The sequence below is a fragment of the Scatophagus argus genome, chromosome 1, assembly GCF_020382885.2.
Source record: "Scatophagus argus isolate fScaArg1 chromosome 1, fScaArg1.pri, whole genome shotgun sequence".
Classification (NCBI taxonomy): domain Eukaryota; kingdom Metazoa; phylum Chordata; class Actinopteri; family Scatophagidae; genus Scatophagus; species Scatophagus argus.
In genome coordinates, this window is record NC_058493.1 from 26,239,559 (window position 1) to 26,263,363 (window position 23,805).

Here is a 23,805-nt window from a genome sequence, read left to right on the forward strand (position 1 = left end):
TTTCCAGATCCTGACACAATGAAGCCAAACAATACAGATTTCAGCACAGCGCGGCAATTACAAAGCTAACGTGCAATCGTGTTAGCATTGTGGAACAGGAGCAGTCACCTCCCTGCACCGTGAACGCTAACCCTGTTTCACATTCATGCAAAGGCTCCGTAACCCTCGAGAAGAAGCTGAAGAGAAACAGGAAGAGGGGAAAGGAGACAGAGACAGGATTTATCTCTCCCAGCAGATGTGGAGAGCGCTCCTAGGGCTCCCAGTCAGCAGCCAGGACAGTTTACAAGCTGCAAAATAGATTGATTGTCTATGGATCCTTGTCCCTGTGCAACTGCCAACTGTGAGCTAATTAAAGAACACTTCTCAGAAACACTGAGCAGCAACTAAGCACATCCTATTCACTCTCGAAGGAAACATGTTGCTCTAAACCCCTTCAGAGGAAAAAACATTGTAAACTAGCTATGCCAGGTGTCACTGTACTGTTACTGAAAGAGAGGCTGATCCGACCAGACAACTGCATTGTGTTGTGTTAAAAGAATATATACACTTCACCCTGACATTCAGCTGTGAGCAGGTCAGGGATGAGGTGAGATCAGGATATATTTTTCATCAAAATGTTTTCTGCTTTTAAGGCCATTAAAAAAAAACTGAATAGCTGCAATCGCCAGCTCTTCCTCAATCACACGCTGATTCTTCCAGCCTTTTTAAGATGACAGATGCGGAGATATTCACAGATCAGTTCGCATTCATTTCTCTGCATGCTTTGATTTCAGAAAGCAAAAAAATACAGTCACAGAGCACACATGTGGTAAGACAGGTGGCCTGCTTCTACTAACTACTTTTTGACACATGTAGGAGTCACTGCAGACTGGCATGACTAAAATCTTTGACCAGTTTGAGGTTGGGACAAAACACACATACATGTCTGATCCAACTTCTAGAGTCAGATTATAAGTACAAGAATTGCTGTATACTGTTGTAAGACACATTAGTTTTGCCATCACATCATATAAAAACAAATGTATGACGTTGTTCTAGATGAACTACTCATGATTATAGTGAGTTGGCAATGTGTTTGCGTGCATGCAGACGTACCGGTGCAGGAATATTCATCCACTCTGATGAAGCCTGGCAGACAGTCGCAGCGATGGCTACCGGGCAGGTTGACACACATCGTGTTGGACTGGCAGTAGTGCATCTGGGTGGCACACTCGTCAATATCTGAAGACAAACAGAGCAGATACAGTGGATTGATACCTAACAGACTCGGGACTCTCAGAGTGATTCCTCAGGTGGATGGAGCTCAGTGAGCTGCATCACCACTGTTTGTTGCTTATAGTTATTAATTAGAGAGTTGCCCATCCAAAAGAAATGACCCCTCACACATGATTCACACAGACAAACAAGGGAACTTTTTAATGGATAGTTTTTGCCCACTTAAATATATAAATGACAGTGTGTTATTCAGTTAGAGCAATAGAAAAGAGTACCAAGCAATAGAAGCTGAAAAGTAAAGAAGTGGACCAGAAAAGCAGCACAAAAGGGAGAAGTCAGAAACTGACAAAAGAGCAGAAGGAAAGGGAACAAAAGGATAAATGTTAAGAGGAGAAAATGGGGAGAAGAAAGGAGAGGACAGGAAAGGAAAGGAAAGAAATGGAAAGGAGAAAACTGACATTAGGAGAGCAGGGAGAGCAGCATCTTTCCTGACATCCATAATGTTCTCCTAATACGACACATTACAGCCTCTTTTCATACACAGGATCGCTGTCTTCCTAATGTAGCTTGAAAGACATTGTATGAGCATTAAAACACAGAGCTCCGGGAAGCATTAGCTGAGCTGGTCGGCCGCTGATGAAAAGGGATCGGAAACACACATGGGAGGCGCTATGCAGAAGGGCCTAAATTCGAACTCATATGTGTGGGTGAGTGCACGTGTGTGAGTATTTCTGTCGTTGTTTCCTTAGGCTAACAGGCCCTTCCACCACTCAAGGGAGTCTGGATGCTACACTTAAGGGAAACTGAGAGTGAGGAGAGCATTTCCATATCCTCTCCTTGGATAAATACATTCCAGCTTTGAGCTCACGCTTTCCCCCCTTACAACAGAATGAATTTGTATGAAGTATGTAATTGACTTACATGCAACACCCAGAGGTTTTTTCTCTGGAAATTTCATCCCCAGAAAATGTACAGTAGGAGTGTTGAATTGCACAATCAAAGAGAAACGAATCATGTATTCAAGCGTACAAAGCCTCACTGGCCTTCAGCATGAAAAGCATTGATCTGCTACATCAAAAACATGGAACTTATTGGAGTGCTCTGAGGCTGCGAAACAGTACCTGAATCCAATTTTCATCTTGTCCTGAAGCACTTCTCCACCCTCAAAGCCACTCATTTGATTACCCTTTATTGGCAAAAGGTGCCAAAGCGTTCTTCAAGCCTTGTGATGGCGGGCCTGTGATGTTGCCGACACATGATCTGAATACTCAAAGTCAGGAGCTCGCCGCTCTTGTCAGCTTTTATTTAGAGTGGGAAAAGCATCTACTGTCAAATCTGACATGTGATGAGGTTTTCTGATCTCTGTCGTTCCAAGGTCCTGTGTCCCCAGTGTTTGTAACTGTATGTGTGTGTGTGTGTGTGTCCTTGCCCTCTGCAGCCTCCTTTGGGAGCGTTGCAGCAGGTGAGGACTGCCGACAGAACTGGAACTGTCATTTCACACGGGGGGAATTCATCTTTCTGGATTTGCCAGTGTCTCTCCCTCTGTCTCCCCCTCCCTCTGTCCCTCCTCCTCTCCATCCACCCGAGACCCCCCAGCCACCTCCTCCCTCTCTCCCTCCCTCCCCCTCTCTGAGCTCACTTTTCTTCATCTCTGCTGCTTTATTCATGCTGTGATGTAGGTCAGGGCTAGAGAGGGGAACAGCTAAAAATAAGACAGGATAGGACTGTGTGTGTGTGTGTGTGTGTGTGTGTGTGTGTGCATTTTTGTTATTTGTGTGTTTGTAGGAGAAAAACAGAAATGAGAGAGAGAAACGGTGTGTCTGGTGTTGAGTGTTTGGATGCTGTGTGTGTTATAGACAGAGAGAGAGAGAGAGAGAGAGAGAGAGAGAGAGAGAGAGAGAGTGTGTTTGTGTGTGTACTGCCACATATGTTTCCCAAATGGTTTCCACTGAACACACTCACTATTGTTAATCAATTTTCTTTCCAGGTTTTCAATTTGTGTGTCACTCAGCAAAAAAACAAAAACAACAACAACAAAAAACTTAAATTAAAACATAAAACATTGATTTTCTAATGTGTGTCTGATGTGTTTTCTGCAGCAGAATAAAGTGGTCAGGGTTGTGTTTTTTCAGTGACACTTTCAGTTTCATATTTTTTCTGTTTTAATACATGTGGGAAAAAAAGGACAATTATTTTAAGCCCAGTATTTTTTTTTTATATATCTTAAAATATGTCTGGAAACAAACAAAATGTTGTATAATCAATGGATCTCCTTCTAAAAATAAAATAAAACTGTTTTTTAAATAAAAGGCAGCCAGAGCTGACAAGTAACGCTGGAAGAAAACCTGCAGCAACACAACTTTATACAAAAGAACAAAATAAACAAATGTGAGCAATATTAATCTGCAGGAATGAATTCTGTGTTTGTAGACGCCTCTGTACGAAAACAAAGCTGCTAAAACTCTTAGTGCTTGAGCTACAATGCTACCCTGTAATTTTATTTGAAATTAATCTAAGCACACAAATTATTAATTCATGTGCAGTGGCTGAGAGAAAATTGACTCCTGCTAAAGCATTTATTTTTTGAAATATCGGTTTCTGTCTCAACAGACGCCTCCTTCAAACACACACACACACACACACACACACACACACACACACACACACACACACAGCAATCAGCATTCCCCTCTTCTCTGACCTCCCTTTCTCTCTCTCTGGATCTCTATTTTCATATACACAAAAGTTAATCTCACCCGGCAATTACACACCATGGTAATTGAGGCTTGCGCAGAGCATTGCTTTCAGCATACACACATGCAAGCATTGACACACGCACGCACACACACGGATGGGATATTTCATTTATATTCTATAATGCACTTGGTATAAAGAGCTCATCAGTTCTTTTTCATTTGACTTCAATGAAACACAATAAATAACCGAAACAGTGTGAGTGAGGGAAAAAAAAAAGTAGTAATGAGTATTCTTTCCAAGAATACTCATTTTAGCCCAAGCCATTTTGTCAGCGTCAAGTCTTAGTGCCAGTCGTCACAGTGAAATCGAAACATATGAAATTGCAACGTTAAACAGCACAGCAGCAGTTTGAGTTAAACTAAAGATGGAGACGTTTTGACTGTAAATAGTGTTTAAAGAAGTTAGACGGTTGCTGGGTTACAGTATTGTGATTACTTTGTTTTGATGCCATGACAAGAAGAGAGCCAGAATTACAAAGTCAAATTAGTGACTGAGATTAGAGTACAACTGAACTCAGATCTCCATCGGTTTTGTCTTTGACTGGTCTAGGATGTGTTAGCTTAGCACAGAGGCTGCTAGCAGGCTGCTAGTAACAATCCTTTGGCTTTTGCTCAAAGCTTGACTTGTACGGTGCTGCTTGCGGTCACTTGCGCCAGATGAGCTCCGGCAAGGTGTAAGATGTCATAATGAAACATCTAGGTGTGTGGCACAAAAAGTTGAACTATGGCTCAGTGCTGAGAAGCGTGTGCTCATATGATTAAATAGCTTGATATCAGCTGCTGTCCTGGCTGAAGAAAGAGACTGATGTTTCCTTGATGAGGCCATAAGAGTGCTGACTCTCACCTGCCTCCGTCTTTGTAAAAAATCCAAAACAAACACACTTTGCTTCATTGACTTTCGCTGCGTTGGCAGCTGATCTCTCATAAATCTCAGTATTTCTGCCTCTGCAGAATCCTTTCTCCCTGGTGCTAATACAGCAAAACCTAAAAATCAAGGTTTTGATGCTATTACAATGCATGAACACTTATTTGATTCAGTGATGTATAGCTTTGTCTGTATATATGCATAGTTATTTAACTGTCAGTCTCAATTTTGGGATTGCAGTTGGTCACCGCACTGTTCTTTTTTAGTGGATATTGCTTTAGGGACGTTTCGGCAAACATTTCTTTTTTTTTATTTCTGAGATACTAATTTCTTCTTGTGTGCGTCAGGTGATTGACGGGCAGCAGAGCGTAACGTATTGCAGTCCTGATATGAAAACTCTCACTCAGAAAAGTGAAATGAGGATAAAAGAAAAAGTTGATTCTCATTCCTGTGACGGAGTTTTATCCCCATGTGGATGATGTTTTTGTAGCGTGAGAATGAACACCAGGAAGATGGTCTTCTCTGAAGGAGGAAATTAATCTCCGCCAGCAATTACCCACCACAATAATTGAGTCTCATACACAGTGTTGCTTCCAACAGCTTTGACTTGTGATGGAGGAAAGTGAGCCTGGATATCTCCCTTTATGCTCCATTATTCCCACAGCAGTGGGAACATAGACTTCTGGCACAAACTTGAAAAGAACTGTGGTATTATCCTTTAATATGGCCTGAGCCACGCAGAGGGCCAAATGATTTTCATGGCGGGGGTTTCATCACCACAGTGAAGCTGCACAGAGGCCTCAGATGGCTGAACTCAATGACTAAACTCTCTTATCTTTCAGTGTTCCAAACAACTCAAACGCAAAAAACAACAATCAACATGCAGCGCGGGACTACACCTCTCTGATGCTGTGTGTCCCCTCTCACAGCCAGAGGAGAAAAAGAACTACTGATGCATTTAATTAGAGAGCAGCAGCTCTTATCGTCATCCTTGTCCTTCTGGAAGATGCATACAGAGCAGGAAGTGCTCTGATTGAGCACAGCTGCTCAGGAACATGCTGTTTGCATTGTCAGAGAACAGCTTGTGGGTAGGAGAACTGAGTGATGGTGGTTCTCTCTTAGGAGAAAGAAACAGTGTGAGCAAGGTGGTTTAATCTACCTGTCACTCTGCAACTCCAACGAGGAGCTGCCATTCACTGAGCTGCACACTGACAGAATTTTAGACAGACAATCTGAAGCCTGAAACTGTGACAGAGTCCTTCTGTCAGACGGAGCAGAGCAGTTTACCTAGATGACAGGTGCTGTGTGTGTGTGTGTGTGTGGATTTTCACATGGGTATATTTACTGAAAAGCTTAAAACAGTACACCTGGGTGCCCACTAACTGAAATAAATCCATATATCAGGGAGCAGGAGGCAGTACAATGTGTGCCTCTCCTCACAGTTTAATGGATTATTGCACAGCTGAGGTCTTATTGTTGCAAGTGAAATCCTAAAAGCTAAATGAGTTTGTGCTGCCGAAGAAGACAGATTTATACCACAGAAGAAAGACATAATTGTAGTCGTCTCTTTTGTTTTATCATGAAACAATGGCAATAGAAAATAGGCATCACAAACTCAAAACTCTTTATTCTGACGAATGTTTAGGCACTCAGGAAGAAGCCTTGAGGGCTGAAGTGTCATCACAGTAAAGAAAACATGGAGCCAGAGTGCACTGTGCTGTTCAAGAGGTACATGGACATGGACTAATACAGCTACCACTGTGGGGTACCTCACCATTTTGCAACAACCTCAGCGTTTAACTTATTGTGCACTTGCTCACTGTGCACCCTCTAGAGCCAAGCCTGCTGAAACGGAGCCGCAAAAACAATACACTTTGCATCACTGTAGGAAACCAGTGAGCGGTAAGAAGGATACAGGACACAGCTGAACGACTTCAAGGAAGTTAAATGTAGAAATACAAGCATTGTAGCTCACGGCTAAATCTCACTGTTCTGACGTTACGTCCCAATCCACCCTATAGCTTCATTTGACACCTTTAGCACTCTGCCTCAGTATGTGTCTACGGTCTTAACACAGAAAAACTGGCTAAACTGGTCTAAGCTTAGAAAGGCACTCAGTGTACAAAGACCTGATCTAGTTTACTTCTTCACTGGCTTGTCCATCATCATGAAGTGACTCAGTTGCTGTAAACATTAAGTCCAAGAATTAATGTCACCCAAACAAGATGTTTTAACTTCTCCCCCACTTTTATCACATCCTAAATGAATCACTAGCTAAAAAAAAAGTTTTAAGTGAGATGTTGAGGGATTAAGATGACAAAAAGCAGGTTTAACAAGTGGATACAGATAACAATCTGCAGCAGATTGCACATCTGAAACGCAGACGCTTTCTGACCTGCTGACAGCCGTCTGGTGCACGTGTGTTCGCTGTCATGCATGTGGTGTTTGTCTACATGGTCTTTCCGTGCTTTCAGCAAATCTGCTGTTTTTGTTTTCCTGAGGAATGACCAGCATGGATTGCTATTCAGTATGCTGTTTTGGACCCACATATACAGGCACACACACCGTTTATTGTCTCTATGTCCAGGACTGTGAGGAGGGCAGAAGCAGCAGATGGCTGAGTTTAGCTCTCATTGTGTCAGGTTGCTGCAACACACACACACACACACACAAACAAATTTGTAAGGAAGGTCATCTACATTTTACTTATGCAAATCCAGATGAAAACTTGTTTCAGATTATTAGCCAGATTCAAGCATTAGTGAGCAGTTGTGAGGCGATGCCTAACGGTTAATGACCTGCATGATCTGATTGACATGCCATCCATTATCATTCACCTTGCAGCCGATAGGAAAAGGGAGTCAGAGGAAAGCAAGGCGAGGAGGTGAAGAGGTGTTATTATCCAGGCTGTTTTCGACCGTGTTTTTGGTTACTATGGTAAATTAACATCTTTCATCGCTCTAGCTCACTGCGCATCGTGGGAAGTGACAGAGGAAGACAAAGACAGACATTCAGATGCATTCAAACAAGGACAGACGCACAAATACACAAGAAACTGAGCGAAAACAAAGAAACGGAGAGCAAAAACGTGACACAGAAAAAGATGAAGAAGCAGATAGAAACTGCAGAGAGAGAGAGAGAGAGAGAGAAAATCCGAGATACAAGGGCCCAGGCAGAACCTGTGTGGCCTCATAGAAACAAGAACATTGCACTTGTGACTTCACTGATGACAGATAGTAATTGTTTGACAGAAGAGGTGATACTGAATTACAATGACAGCACAATGTGGGAGTGTGTTAATTAGCTTCACTGTTATTCCCATCTGGCGGCAGCTGCTGCCTGGAGTGGATACTGACAAAATTTTTGTGTTTAAGAATACATGAGCACAAGTTTTATTTTTATATTATTTTTAGCTTTGGGTTCAGTTTTAATTTGATGTTGGCGGGTGTTAGGAGATAAGGTATGAGATCAGTTGATGTTATTCACAGTTCAGATTGAGTTTACGGGGAAAAAAGGATTCAACTAGGATAAAAAGTTAACTGGAGTGATGTGCTGATAGGAGAGGTGGACATTTCAGCCGCTTTAAAAACCAAGTGTAAAAAACATCAACTTGTGTGCTACGATTGTTCTGATTTGAACTGTTAGGATTATTTGATATTAACAGAATATAAATTTCAATCATTCCAAACTAAAATGTGTTTCATGTTTAAAATGTGTATTTTCGGTGTTCGGTGTCCCAGAACTGAACTTGCTGATCTGAATGCACCAAACTTTAAAAAAGTGAATGTCTAAACTTTTACATGCATCTTTTAGCTCAGCAATGCTTTTATGGCCTGCAAATGTATTGTAGTGTCTGCAGCAGCCACAGGCAAATGATTTTAGTAAAAGAAAAGAAACTGATATTTGTCTCAGGAGTTGAGGGAGACCAAAAACAGAGTAAATCCTGGACATCCAAATGAATGCTGATGTTTCTACATAATGTGTGACGTTTACAGCTTACAGACGACACAGTGAACATTTTTTTATTCATTTTAATTTTGCAGATTTAAGCTTTATGATGTTATGTATATTTACATGTTATGTTAAGAATTCATCAAGAACAGTCAGATCTGATTACTGATTAAAAAGCCATCGATGATTAAATACTGTAAATTTAATTTGATTATACTGTGGGAACATTTTTAATTCCTCCATGCAGTTTTGCAGTTTTGTGATCACAATCCCAGTATGCTTTGAGTAAAACTAAAAATAAATTTTGTTAATTGAGACTTCAGTCTTTTTGCCCTCTGGATTTTTCACACACTCCAACATTTTTAATTGAGTTTGTAAATGTTTTAACATGCCCCGCTGCTCCTGTGCCCCATTTTCCTGAAAGGTAGATGTGTCAGCGTGGGGCCCAGCGGGAGACACAGCAAAGTGAAAGGGAGTACCTGAGGAGAAGGCTGGAAGAAGCAGCTCACACACACACACACACACACACACGGTTATTTGTCCCTGTGCCTGGGACTGTTGGGAGGGCAGTGGCAGCAGATGGTTTGCAATAGTTCTCATTGTCTCAGAATGAGGCAACACGGAGCGAGGCGTGCCCTGTTCGGCCCTGGCCTGGAGACGCCGTCGCCATGTCCTGCGTCAGTGTCACACTCAACCTCTTTGCCATAATTAAGGCCAGCCCCTCTGGTTCCACCTGACAGCAGAGAGCAGCTGGAGGACAGAGGAAGAGGAGGAGAGGTTGAATCCTCCAGACAGATGGCAGGAGAGCAGCTCACATGTTCCAACATGTGCACTGACACACACACACACACACACACATGACACGACACGACAGGAAAACTTCACAGACTGTGATCAGTGCCTAACACTCAGCTCTGAATCAATACAACACATATCACATATCAGCTATAACTTATAATTTTAACCCTAAACCAACTCCAGCTTCACAGTGGAACCGTAATGGCTGCTGCTTGAAGCAGCCTGGAATGAGTTCAACAAACAATCAAAGCGAAACATTTAACCAGCTTTACAGAGTGTTTTCCCAGTCTTTTTATTTTCTTTTAGAAACATTACTATAAAATGTGAATAGTTCACACGGTACAGACATCGTAACAGCTTTAAAGTTATGCTATTGGAGTGCCTGAGCTGTAAAAGTATGCAGTATTCTATCACTGATACATGAAAGTACTTCTTTGGCTAATGTTTGTATCTTGTTATTTATTGGTCGGCCTCAGTGTGTTTCACCAGACTTACCAGTTTGTTTTCCCATTTGTCTTGTACGGTCTGTTTTATTGGCTGTTTAAACCATTTCATTAACACTTCCTGGGAAGAAGTTTATTAGATACGCAGCATAGTTAGCTCCTATGCACATGTTTAAATAGAATCACAGAAATCCTGCTGAGACAACAGTTCAACAGCATGTGACCAAGACATCTAAAAATGTTTACCTTTTTATTTTATTATTTTTTTAGCTTTGTGTTAATCTAGAAATCTTTTGACTTCCAAATCAGCAAGTGGTGCTTTAAGAGTACACATTTACAATCATGTTGATTGGAGGTGGCTCTGTAAAGCTGTAAATATTATACTATAATACTACACTAAAGTATACATTGAATAATTATAATCAATCTCCATCCAAAGTCACATAAAAACAGCTGCAGTGTAAAGTTGCCTCCGTACTCAGTAAGGACACAGCAAGAAACTAATGCTGGGAATGAATTATTTAAGCTTTGTCAGGGTCAGTGTTGCAGATAGTGGAAAAGAAGACGGGTGCAAAACAGCCAGAGTCATTTTTCGACCTTCATCCAAGCTTAATCCGAAATCTAATCTTAATCCTAATCTCTAACTATCCTTTTTGAAGAGGTGATGACCAACGAAATGAGCAGCTCTGGAGGATTTTCCTCATCATTCAATCCGCAAATGCATCTCTCACACAAAGTTTAGCAAACCTTCGGCAAAATGCTGAGCTAAAATTTGAAACGCAAAGCTGCAGACGTGTGTAAAAATAGAAGCTGGACCAAAAGCAACAACTGTAACGACGATGTGGACAATCTGACAAATGGGAGCAGCACCTCATGACAACTGCATCAAACACACATTCCTTCCTGTTTCCTTACACTGCTGTTCCTGTTTTCAGATAAGCTACTGACAACTAAGTTTGGTACAACATCAGCCATGCAGGAGGTGCCACATCTGTTCCCAACAACACCCAGACGTTGTCATCTGCTCTGCCAGCTGTAAGAAAGCCCACTTCCATCTCTACAGAGGGAAATATGCATTTTAATCAGTCCTGGGAAGTAGAAGCATCTCAATTCACTGGTGACCCGTGCATTAGAACACCATGTTGCTTAACAGATGCAGACAGTCGCATCAAAGTGCTCAGTCCATCATAACTGCTCATTATTTTACACACAGTATGTTTTTCAAGATTAAAGTGTAGTGATTTCACAGTTTTACTTTCCTTTTGTCTGTCACATGTTGTATGGTGAAGAATTTTACAAGCAGCTGACACCAGTTTGTGTTCTTTTAGATTTCATTGTTGTACCTCCAGCTTCAATAGAGTCAGCTGTTCCTTAGAAGAACAAAAATTTAACTTGATGGGATTCTCGAGCCATTGGCAAACAGACTATATTGAACAGATAAGCACCAAGATGCAAATTGACAGAGAGGTCCCTCAATGCATTTTTATCTAATGAAAAAAAGCAATTTTTTTGAGCTGCTCCTTAATGAATGCATTACATTTTGTAAAGTGTTCCTCTTAAATCAAGTTTTCTAAATGAAGAGTGAACATGTGTTTCACAGCTCCACTCTGTCTCTCCCAGACCACGTTAATATGGTTTTACTTAATACAGTTTGCAGGTTAGGGTCAGCACTGCATGGATTAGGTTCACTGGCAACACTTTTTCTCAGGCTGTGGCGACATTCACCTCACAGGTTTTAAGGACGTGCTTGGAGTGGATGGTAGGTTTGCAAAGTGCAAGACTCAGACAGCAGATACCAGGTGGGTTCCCACATGTGGTTTGTTTAGCCATCAAAAGCACACTGACTGACTTTTTCAGTATTTACTCAAGATGATGATTACATTAGTGATATATTAAAGTGCTGCACAGATGACAGACACACAGTGTGTACAATACATCTATAAGCCCACGCAGATCCAGAGAGTGTTAACTCTGTGTGCTAAACTTTCTGGTGGGAGATTGTTGTTCACATCCTTTTCTTGTTGGTTTAACTGTGATCATAATCTACATCTAAACATGTAATTCACGAGCTTGGCGTCTTGCTCTGCACTACCTTGAACCATCACTCACTTTATCCTCACTCTGCCACATGAAAAAATTCTTTAAAAATATGACTTTACAATATAATCTGACTGCCAAGGTTGGATTTTATACTTTTCATCAAATTCTCATTTCATTCTTAGTATTCCTCTTTATTATTATTTCCATTTCCTTATTACAGTTATTCTTCTCATTAATACACCTTGTGTTGTTACTGATTAACTTCTGTCCCCTTCAAACTCTTTTGCGTCAGGAAGAATCTTCACAATATTCTCTTGAATGAATAGCAGTGATGATGCAGGGGCAGGTGTTTCAAATATTTGCTTAAAGGACGGTACCAGCAGTTTTGCATGTAATGTAACTCTCCTCTGACAGACTGTGTGCAAGTTAAATTACATTGTGTCCATTTTTCAAAGATGGCAGTATGTTTACAGGCAGACAGGCACTGATTTCCATTCTTTTCAGTATCGCACTAAAGTCGATCTCTGACTTGATTAAGTTGGTGAACTGTCTCAGCTAGACGCCTTTTTCTTGTTGTATCAAAACCTTTTAATAAGACTGCTTTAAACACTGACAAACAACTTCTTCCTGCCTTCATGCAATCTCAAAATTAAAAGGACGGCTGACAAACTCCAAATGGAAGATAAGAGTCTGATGAGAATGAAGCTTTCCTGCTTTGTTTGGACAGCATTAAACTGGGCGGCGGTGCTGAGCAGCATCTCTTCCTGCCATCTCTTGCATTAAGGAAATGGGCTTTAGTAATTGTTCTGTTGCAGATGCTAGTGGGCCTTTGTAGTGGATTTACTTGCTTTTCTTCAAACGTCACTCCCTTTCTTACATCAACTACACTTTTATTTCTTAAACTTTGAATTGCTCCGCATGTCTCTCATAGAAAAAGAGCTGTGGCAGGTAAAATAACTTCGATTTCATCTTTGTCAAAATGTGAGAGCGCATTGGTTTCTCGACTCCAAACTACTATAGAGTCCTTCATTAAAGAAACTGGATGAATTTAGAATGATTAATAAACCATCAGTGAACAGTCCAATGTCCCCCAGGGATCTATAAAGCATTGGGATTCTGTGATTTGTGTTCTATGGAAGGCAGTGAAGGGATTAATATGGAATAAAACAACTGATTTTGCCTCCAATCTAAACAAATCCAGATTGTAACAAAAGACAAAAAGAAGACATTTTATGGCCTTCAGTGTCACAGCTGAGCTGGTGCTTAAAACTGAGTTACTCAGGAAAGATCAGAATCATGTAATCAGATATACAGTAGACTTCCTCATGCATAGAGTTCGGCAAAATCATTATCTCAACATTAAACAGCTAAGAATCTCTATTAAATCCCTCTCTGGTGAACTGTCTAGTGACCCAAGAGAAATCACTGACAACTTCTGTGCAGTCCAATCCCACAACAGATCATATACGACACATAATCCCCACAAAGATAAATTAACATCAACATCTCTGAACTTCCAGAATTGTTAAACTCTCTCTGACACTACCAGGATTTAACAACACAAAAGTGGAAAAGGATACCAGATTGGAAAACTGGTATTGTTACTACTAACGCTGAGATGTAAAACCTGGGCCGGAAAATCCTCAGTTTGTGTCCTCAAGAACAACATGTCAGATCAGAGTGCAGAACAACAACCTTTTCAATGCCAGAAACAATCATATAAATTTACCTTCCACGCAAAACAACAATAAAGTAATAATGGGTGTGGGATAGCTAGTAATTAATGCAACTAAGTTCAGTATAGCAGTAACTACCACTTCCATTTTCTGCATTAAATTTCTCATTAACGTCACTCTCTAAATCTCCAATATCTTTTCCGGTTTATCCCGACATCCCTGCTTTGGCTCACCTGCCCGTGTCCTTCTGCTGGTCACAGCTCTGTCTACCTGCGCTGAGCTCGCCCTCCTTCCCATCCCATCACTGATGCTATCAGCTCCTGATTCACTGTAGCCACCCCAACTCTTATAATTGATACAGAATCCTGATGCCCCAAGCTGCTGACATTCAACGCAGTCTGAAGGACAGCTAGGGAAATGAGGAGTGTATAATGGAATAAGCCGGCAGCACAAACAGGAGGAAGAGCCACTTGTAATATGATCTGCTCCAGCGCTTAAATATCAAGTGCAATTAAATGCCAGTGACGACGGGAGACAGCTCAAGCTGCATGTGTGTCTGGAAACAAATTTGTTCGCAATCGGCAGTGACATCCTTTATATAGTCGGCTATCATTTACTGTGTGTGTGAGTGGAACAGCAGGTCTGCTGCTTCTGCCCTGGCAGGGAGAAAATAGTCTCAATAGATTTTTGTGGAATGAGGACAAACTTTAAGAAGCAGATGACATTGTGCGGACACACACACACACACACACAGACTCCTCTCACCATGAGAGGTGACATTAACAGACGCCTTTCGAAAATGTTCATCCTTAAGTTTTCTTTAGCTGAGGTCAAGTTGGAAGTTACTGTATGAACTTTGAATGAAAATTGCATTTTGTGGTATTTCATTTTACGTATTTGTTAATGAGAAAATAAATGTAAATAAATTTAAACTTGCTCCCTAAGAGGTTCATGCAATAAAATATTTTTTTAGGATACTTCACTGCTTTTGTTCTGTAGCTCTTGTTTCTCTGAGGATTTGGCTGTAAACTCTGTTCTTTAAGCAGCCCAAGTCCTTTCCTGTCCTCTGTCCTCAGCCCCAGCAGTGAACTCCTGATGCCCCCAATGGGAGGGGTTGTCTCTGGGCAGGGCAGGGCAATATGACGAGGGGGTGCATTCAGCCGAGTGCCAGGTCAGCCATTTCGCTCATCTTTTTTTCATGTTCCACAAGTTGTACACTATAGGACTTCACCTGGGAGCAAGACAGTGGAAGTGTGTGTGTGCACATGTGAGCGTGTGTGTGTGCATGTGTGTATGTGTGCGCGCGTGTGCGTGCGTGTGTGTGTGCGCATGCGCATATGTGTGTTTGCATGCGTGAGACCTTTCTACAAGGGCGCAGTGCTCAGGGGGGCAGACAGAGATTAATGATAGAAGGTGACAACTCTCTTTCAGTATTAAGGGGAGAAAGTTCTGTCTTTGTATGGACAGCGGGGGGAAGGGAGAGAATGAGGGGCACAGGGAGAGAGCGGGAGCTCTGAGGGGCCGCAGTAGCGGCAGCACTGGCCCTTGCAGTAGTTTTTACTCCCCAAGATGCAGTGATTAACATCATGTACCATCATGTCACGTCTGGGCTGTCCGCTGCACCACTACCACTGTAACTTATCTCTTCGTGAAGGAGAGGACTAACTCTGTATGTGAAACAGGATGATTGTCAACATGCAGCACAGCTGGAAAGAAGGGAATAACATCACATGGCTGATAAAAATTCATACGTGTGATTCCGTCGGGGCTGAAACCTGCAGGTAAATCACAAGCTGTTAAATTAAAAACAGGTATGTCTTCTTCAAGTTCTGCTTGATCAGAGGAAGAGTGGGACAATGTTTTGACATCCATCACCACCAAGCTGCCAAAGGCTCCTAATCACAGCCACAGTTGCTTGTAAGAATTAAGGCTTGCACTTTAGATGACAGAAGTCTCTGATATCCCCTCAAGCAATTCATTTCTTCACAAACTTTGCACCATCCTTCAGTTTCAACAACTGATGCCAGGATTTATTCACTAATGAAACATTCATCAAATGACAAGTATACACTGAAGTCCAACATTGTTGTCATAGTGCAACCAGAGGGCTAATGGTGGCTCTCAGAAACATTATATGTGAGCCCCCTAATGTGACATTTAATGCATGCATTATATTTTAATCATTTGTCCATTTCAGTGCTTTGTATTTGTCACTTTCAATAGCCTACATCTCATACAGCACTCAGGGACTGCATCAAACTGTGCCCCCCTAACAAGCATCTGTCAGGTTTGGAATGACAACTGAAAGATTCTTGTGCTTTGCAAGTGTTGCAGACATAATGGCTTTTTCATCAGTGAAATAAAAAAAAATAAACTGTGTGGTTGATGAGGAAGGGAGGTTTCATCCCTGGAAATCCACACCATTAGAGGTATTTCTGCATTGCTTGCAGGACAACATGATAAAATACCTTACACAGTTAAAAAGAGTTAAAAACCATATGTTGTTCCTGGCAGGGTAGTGGAAGAGGGACACTTTTTGTTGTGATCAACGTGGGTCTGCCTGGTCAAACATTTTTCTCCTTTTGTCCCATGCACATCAATCTGGCTGCCATGTCATGTTTCTGGGCAACAGAGGCAAACATCTGCAGTCACTCACAAAAGGATTCATTGGACTGTGGATTGGTACAATAGAAAGTAACTCTTGAAGCAGACCAGTGGGGTCAGATGGCACAAGGACAATTGAATTCAAACAAATCAACCCAGTGTGAAGCTGCTAAAATTCTGAAGCCCTACAAAGAGTATGTTCAGAACATAGTCTGACATTACAGAATGAGTCCTGAAAAACTTGGCTATCACCAAAAGCAAAAGGGGTCATCCTCTATAGACCATAAAAACACTTTAATTGGCTATTTTTTCTAAGTCACAGCACAAACACCAAAGCTACTCAATTTATAAGAAAACAACACAGGAATAAAATCCCTCCATCTGACATGCTGAGGACCAGTAAATGTTTGGTGTTTTTGCTTGGTAAAGGAGTGAATAGTCCTAATAGTTCACTAATCATTTCAGTGGTGAAATAAGTGCAGCGACTTTACAGCGATGCTGTTATTAGCTACTTGATGATTTTTGAGAAGTTCTGTATAAGAGAAAACTTTGGCCTGAGAGTGGTGACAGGGCAAATTCTTTTCTAAATTCTTTTTTTTTAAATTCTGCAATGTGGTATTAGTTTTTGTGATACATTATCCAAAAGCTATCTACACCAAATCTCATGTTTACCTGGCCAGTGGAGATATCTTGGACCAACGTAATGGACAGACCAATCAACCCAGTGACGTGTAAGTCCTTGAGCCTCTCACCCAGCACAGCAAAATGACTTTCATACAGGCACTGCAAATTTACATCAGTACTCCTGGCTTTGCCCTTGCTCCTGCCTTTGTCCACTAAATAATTCCTTACTGCCTTATTTCAATCCTCGGGAGGTTGGAGCCAGCTCTTATCCATGCAGGCCGACACACTGGGTTGCTGCCCAACATTTGAGAGTGACATCACCCTCTTCAATTCAAGGTCACCTACGGGCAGGATGCAGTATCAGGAAGATTTGAGCTCACTGTTTTCCTCTGCATGATTTCAGTTCAGCAGTCTGCTTCCACTTCATCTACTGTGTGTGCATGTGTGTGTGTTCTCCATCACTGTGATGTCATGATGAATGGGTGGCCGTCAAAGCGGAGGAGAGGCAGGGAGAGAGAAGGGGAGAAGAAAAGTGATCTCTCCTCTGCCTTTTTATCGCTCTATTTCATCATGGAAATCACCTCATTTACTCTGAGCACTTCTCCATTCATCTCTTATTGTCACTGGCAAAACCCATTTTCTATCTGCATGAGCACTGTGTGAGAATGTGTCTCTATGTGCAGGAGAGTCACAGGAAGAGGGGAAAGGCAGCAGGCAGGCTCACTGCGTGCAGTTTGCGTTTGCAAATGAACAGCATTGCATTAATGAACTCACACTGCACAAGTGTTAACTGCAAACAACTGGTGTACTCTGTTGTACTTCTGTTATTTTAACAGACGCCAGTGTTACAGTCAATCATATTACAGAATGTGCACAATTTTAATGTGCATACAATCAAAAATAGCACGTGGCAAAAATGCTTTTTTTTTCTATTATTTTTTGCCACATTAGCAGTGTAACTATGATGCACTCCAACAGCTCTGTCTGTTGATAAATCACTTTTCTTTAGCCTTTTACATCAAACTGCTGGACCTATTAGCAAAACAGTTTTTGATGAACATCACTTTATGTGTTGGTGCAGGAACACACTATAATAATGGGGTTTCCTAAGGCAATGTGTATCTAGTGTGTTACTGTCAACATGTTCAATGTGTGCTACTTTCTGACCATCAAAAAAATAAAATAAAATAAAATAAATATAAAAATCTGTGTAATTAAAAGCTCTCTGACTCTTGTAAGCATCAATCTTAAAGTCTGCTTGAGTTTACTTGTTATGTTTCCAGTTTTGAGGCAGTATACGCATGAATGCTAAAGCTTGTCTTTGATGAAAGCATCTGCTAAATGAATAAAGGGAAATGTAGTAACAGGCACTGGCATGGACACCACAAAGCTCTGTTGATGAAGAATACTATTGTGTCCTGCTGTTCAAATGGGCAATATTGTGTGTATTGAAGTTGTTTTAAGCTTCATTTGAACTATTTTTGTCTGCTTATTTTAGATTAATTGATGAATTTATTATTATTATTATTTGCAATGCAGCAGAGGGTTACAACCACATCTGCTGAAAATCTAATCAGTGCCTTGTTGTTTCCATTCCATATCGAGCCAGGGGTCCTTGGCTGGGGAGGCTGTGGAAGGTGGATAATGACATGAATACAATTAATAATTCATAACTAGCCCTATGTTGGTCTAAACAGAAACGTGCCAGTGTGCCGGTGCCTTCAGTGAATAGCAGGCGAGCTGCAGCAAGGCTCCTGGAGTAATCCGACATGACAGCGTTCACCTCGGATGATAGAGAGTGGAAGAAAACTATCAAAATGCTTATAAATATCTCATGGAGCCACTGAGGAGCGGCGGAGCAGGAAGAGGGGGGCAGGACGGGTGAGGAGGCTGTCAGATGTGCTCCAGCTCCAGCTGCAGAGGAAAATATCACGACACGGAGGACGAGGATGATCTACGTTTATCATTGTGTTTCGTGTCTGTGTGATTGCATACGTGTATGTAGCACAGCATATGGTTACAGTAGGTGCTTATGATAGTAGCAGATTTAGGCACGCAGCTGTGGGGGTGTGGGGGCGGCTGCACCTTGACAGCAACACAGTCTCACAAACAGGATTATGGTATTTCAAAGCATCTGCGTATGTTTGTTTGCGTATGTGAAAGTGACCAAACAGCTGACAAGAGCAGAATAAGAGCAGCACGCTAAAGGAAAAGCAAGAGAAGAAAGAAAAATAAGAGTACAGTTCAGCTTTGGAAAATGACACTGCCACTCCTTTCTGGTGAGTTGTAACATGCTCTCGCAGAAAGAAAGCCTCAGGTCAGATATTATGAGAATATACGGGACTCCTATGAACACCTCATTCAAGAGTCTTGTACAACAAAACCCTGGAGTGAAAAAACCAGTTACAGCCTCTGGTGGTGGGAGGTAAATAGGGGTAAAGGATAAAACTCTTTAGGGACCCACCTGGCTTCTGTTTCCTTTTTTCCAAAAGGTAGACTGTGTTACTGAATCATCACAGGGTAGACTCTCTGGTTTCCATGACAGAGAGGAGTCATGGGGAGGAGTTTTTGTCTTTAAAGTGCTTTGATTCTTGAATCATTTGATAAATTTAGTTTGCTTTGCCAACAGGAAACATCTCACCATCGTACCAGCTTGGCTTGCATGTCACATTGTTTTAGGCCTTGAAATAATATTGAACTGACAACATGTTCATGTCTATCAAATGAAAGGGGCTTGCTGCTGTCCCTCAGTTCCTTGCAGTTTCTCATACCAACATTTGGTGGCAGCAATCCAAAAAGTAAAAGTAACTATACATACAATAACTCTTGTTTTAGCTCAGGTCTGGTCTCCACCATCTCCTGACAAAATTCTCCTCTCCTGACTGATATTACACTTTCTTCACCAGCTAATTGCTGCCTTTGACGTTACTTTTTGGTGCTCAGGTAGCTGTCAGTTTATCAGAGTTTGTATGCTGGAAACAGCTGCCTTGGAATCAGGGTTGTTGTGAGCACTCAGACTGTGCCAGAAAACAACAAGCCCATACAGGATACCAAACTCAGCAGAACATCAGAGCGGGATAATAATTTTCTGTGGGTTCATGAGGAATCATTTTTACATTACACATAACACTTTAATTCATCGTTAATAGTGAAAATACTGATTTGAGGATCTTCATACAAAAAATACCAGTTAGTGGTGCTTTGATTATGTCTTTTGGGGAGAAAGTTCAAAATAAATATCAAAACCAGATAGAAAGAAAACCCACAGTTTATTTTCATCGCCCCTGAGAGATAAAATGAAAGCAGAGGGCAAAAATAAAGAACTTCCTGACCACTGTGCCCCCCCAGCACCAATGCTGATTTCAGGTCTTTTTCTGAGCCTGGTTAGCCCTTTGCATTTTTTGAGGGTGTCTCCTACTTTAATAGAATGGACTGTTGGACTTTGATCTCAGAGGATTAAACACCTCCCATTGGAAGGCAGCGATCCTTTCACTTTAAAGCTGCCAGGCCCAGAGACCAACCAGACACATTATTGATCACAGGAGGCTCCCCCATCAGCCTGCGGCCTCATTTAGACTGGCTTCATTGTTTCCAGATAAAACACCTGACAACAGCCTCCCGCTGACTGAATTTAATGCATGCTGCTACCTTTAAAGCCCATGACTCTCTCTCCATTACTCTCATTCCTGTGTGTGATCTCATCAATCTCTCCAAATCCCTCGCTCTCAAAAGCCTTCCGTCGTTTCTCACTAGTCACCACAGTATCCTGTAAATCAGGTTTGGAGCTAGTGCACAATTGATGCATTTTACACCTAAAATCACACCCCTGCTCTCGAGACATAAATCAAGCAAGCTGAAACGTCGAGATGTCACACACATATTGCTAGAACCTGAGCCGGTGAACGTACTTTGTCCTGTATTTTAAGGAAAAACATCCATGAATAAAAACCCTCTAATCATATTCATCCCAAATAAAAAGAAAAAGGACAACAATAGAGGTGACAAATTCTATGAAAACGTATATTTTTGACACAACGCAGACAGCGTGTGTTGTGTTTCTTCCGTCTCTGACACTGACACACTCTTGGAGTCATCTAGACAGAGATTCATATCACATTTTGCAAATACCATGAAAACACATAATTCTACTCTGTATAATGTTATTATAATACTACTCACACATGAAAATATCCCCTTTCCGAGTAGTGTCACTTTCCTTGAAAGTAACCCCAGATTATGTTTAGTTACTGGACAAAAATCTTGGTAAAGATGTAAAATCCATGTATTTATACTGGAAACTGAAGTGGCCACAACCTAAAGATGTCATAAGTCTTTTAAGTAATAAAAAAAATTAGTCTGGGGTTTGAGACTTAACATATGTCAAAAATAGTCTAGGATAAGAAAATTACAGTCACTGTTTCCACTGTAATGAGGTCAATATATTCCCATTATCAGATATCCTGTGGATTCTAAATAGATAATTAGACTCATTAACTACTCAGCCCCAACAGCTCCTCATTAGAATCATCAATAAATGTGTCAATCACATGGTGTATGCAACAACTCGTGCACAGTTTTTACACAAAACTTCACTATCTAAAATAGGTTACTCCCTGAAACAGCGGAGTTATTCATTCTCCTTGAGCCAAACACAGATTGTTCCTCCCTTAACCACACGTGTCCTAACTCAAGCTCACTCCACATGCAGTTACTGGGTCATGAAACTGGCACCTGTCCCATGTCGACCTCTCTGAGTGAGTCACAGCACCAGAACATGGCAGGATCAAAGAGGAACTCATTTCAAACACATCACTCCCACATTTTGCTATAGTTTTTTTCAAGACTTTCACTCGGAAAAGAAGAAGAAGAAGAAGAAGAAGATATATTTTCATTGTCTTCAAATCAACGAGTGCACTGGCATGTCACTTTCTCATTACTAGGCAATGAAAATAACACGGCAGAGGTGACACAACACAAAGAACTCTTTAGGGGAACAACAGAGAAGAAGAACTAAAACCAAAGGCATTAAGCAACAAACAAGTACAAGAAAGCAACACTCAAGACTCAAGCGATAGAAAATGCATAGATAACAAGGACTGACTACTTACAGTTGTCCTTTGCTAAAGCTAAGACAAAATCAGCAAACTGTGCAAAATTATATATATAAAAAAATACTACATGTGTTACAGAAACATGCATACACTGCACATGAGGGGAAACAAAGCTAAATGTATGCCATGTCAAAAGGAAAGAAGGGCCCATTTCACTGTGCCTGGTACGCCTGGGGCTATGTGAATTACACACCGCAATGTGCCTTTCACATTACTCTAAACGTACACGCATGTCCACGTCCGCACTGGGTGACTGTTAGGTGCTACTGCAACCGACAAATCCATTTAGCATTGTGGGATAACGAGGACCGAACGGAGCGATTACCTCTGCTGCTCTGTAGGGCAGCAGCTCGACTGCAGCGGCAAAGGAATGTTATGCAGCTGGCGGGACTGAATCTGCCCAGTCTGTAGCCATTTTCCCCTCATGTAGCTTTGAGAGGTCAAGTCAGCACAGTCACAGGCAACTCATGTTTCTCCATACAATGACGCTCATTTATTGGATCTCTAACAAAAGAATTGCAGACTGACGTCCTGGCAGGGATGTGATAATATCTTCACTCATGATTCATGAGTGACTATCATACATCTAAATATCAATAATCTGAGTGGTTTAATAATCGGAGTTGATTTTTCAGACTGCAAGGGGTCCCTTCCCAGAAAACACTTGTGTTCCTTTGAGCATTTCAGGAAACAACCAGTGCTGTAACTCCACTGGTGAGAAATGCCTCAGTGGGATCTCTAACTACTTATCTTATTTGATTATTGCATTGTTCATGACATGCTGATGACACCCTGAGGCTGAAAGCTCAGCTATTAAAGAAAATTCATTCACCACTGCGGTAGTGAATTAATCTATCGTTCGCCTCTCTGCTCCTGTACTTGCAGCACTTGATGTTTGCAGATAATTTGACAATTAGAGTCTAGAGTTACCACACAGGAAAACAAAAATGCAGTCGCTGCATGCAATAAAGAATAAGCACAGACTTAATTACTTAAAGCACCTCTTTGGAGGAGTGTAATATTTCACATGAAAACTCTGACATAAGCTTTGAATAATTTGATTCTAAATAAAAACTGCAATTGTCCAATTAACAGTACAGTTACACCAACACGCACAGAGATGGCCTTTTATATTTTCAAAGTCCAATAATTTCTAATATATGAGAAAGCAAAATGCAACACTCAGCTACAGTTATAACTCACTAAATAAGTCCTTCATGTGGCAGCATATTTCAATTGCCAACAACTGTGTATTCATGAAAAACTAGAAACACAGGCTGTTATCATGGCTTGCAGTCTCTGCACAGTCAAATGTTTCCTGTGATTGGTTCAGGTAAAATTTGCCATGTCATAATGAACCCCACTTAGTTCTTTTCAGAGAAGAAGCTCATTTTTTGCAGGCAATTTGTTGTGCTGTCAGGTAGAATAGCTTTGCTGTCATTTACTCAAATCAAGCAGGCTGAAAGAGAAAGCATTTCAGAGTTCGAGTGAACTTCTACAAACGTGCTTGGTGTGAGTGCGGCCAGTTTATAGCTTGAATTGAATCTCTATTTGGGCCTGAGGGTTTTGCTCAGAGGACCGAACTGATAAGAAAAGTGGCCAGGCTGAACATTTAATGAGCTCCATGGCTGTGAGTGGTCAGGGGAGGCTGTTACCTCTGGAAATGCCATCATCCTCCATCGCGCTCTCTCACTGTGATGTGACATTTTTCCAAAATGCTCT

At 41.3% G+C, this 23,805-nt stretch overlaps 1 protein-coding gene across 1 annotated transcript in view; it reads right to left on the reverse strand.

Moving 5' to 3' along the window:
• The window catches only part of LOC124062298 (protein kinase C-binding protein NELL1-like), a 208,585-nt gene that overhangs the window by 62,608 nt on the left and 122,172 nt on the right, over positions 1 to 23,805 (reverse strand). Inside the window, exon 14 of the mRNA XM_046394963.1 lies at positions 1,096 to 1,221. Within this exon, the coding sequence (XP_046250919.1) occupies positions 1,096 to 1,221 (126 nt within the window). The remainder of the gene's footprint in view (positions 1 to 1,095; positions 1,222 to 23,805) is intronic.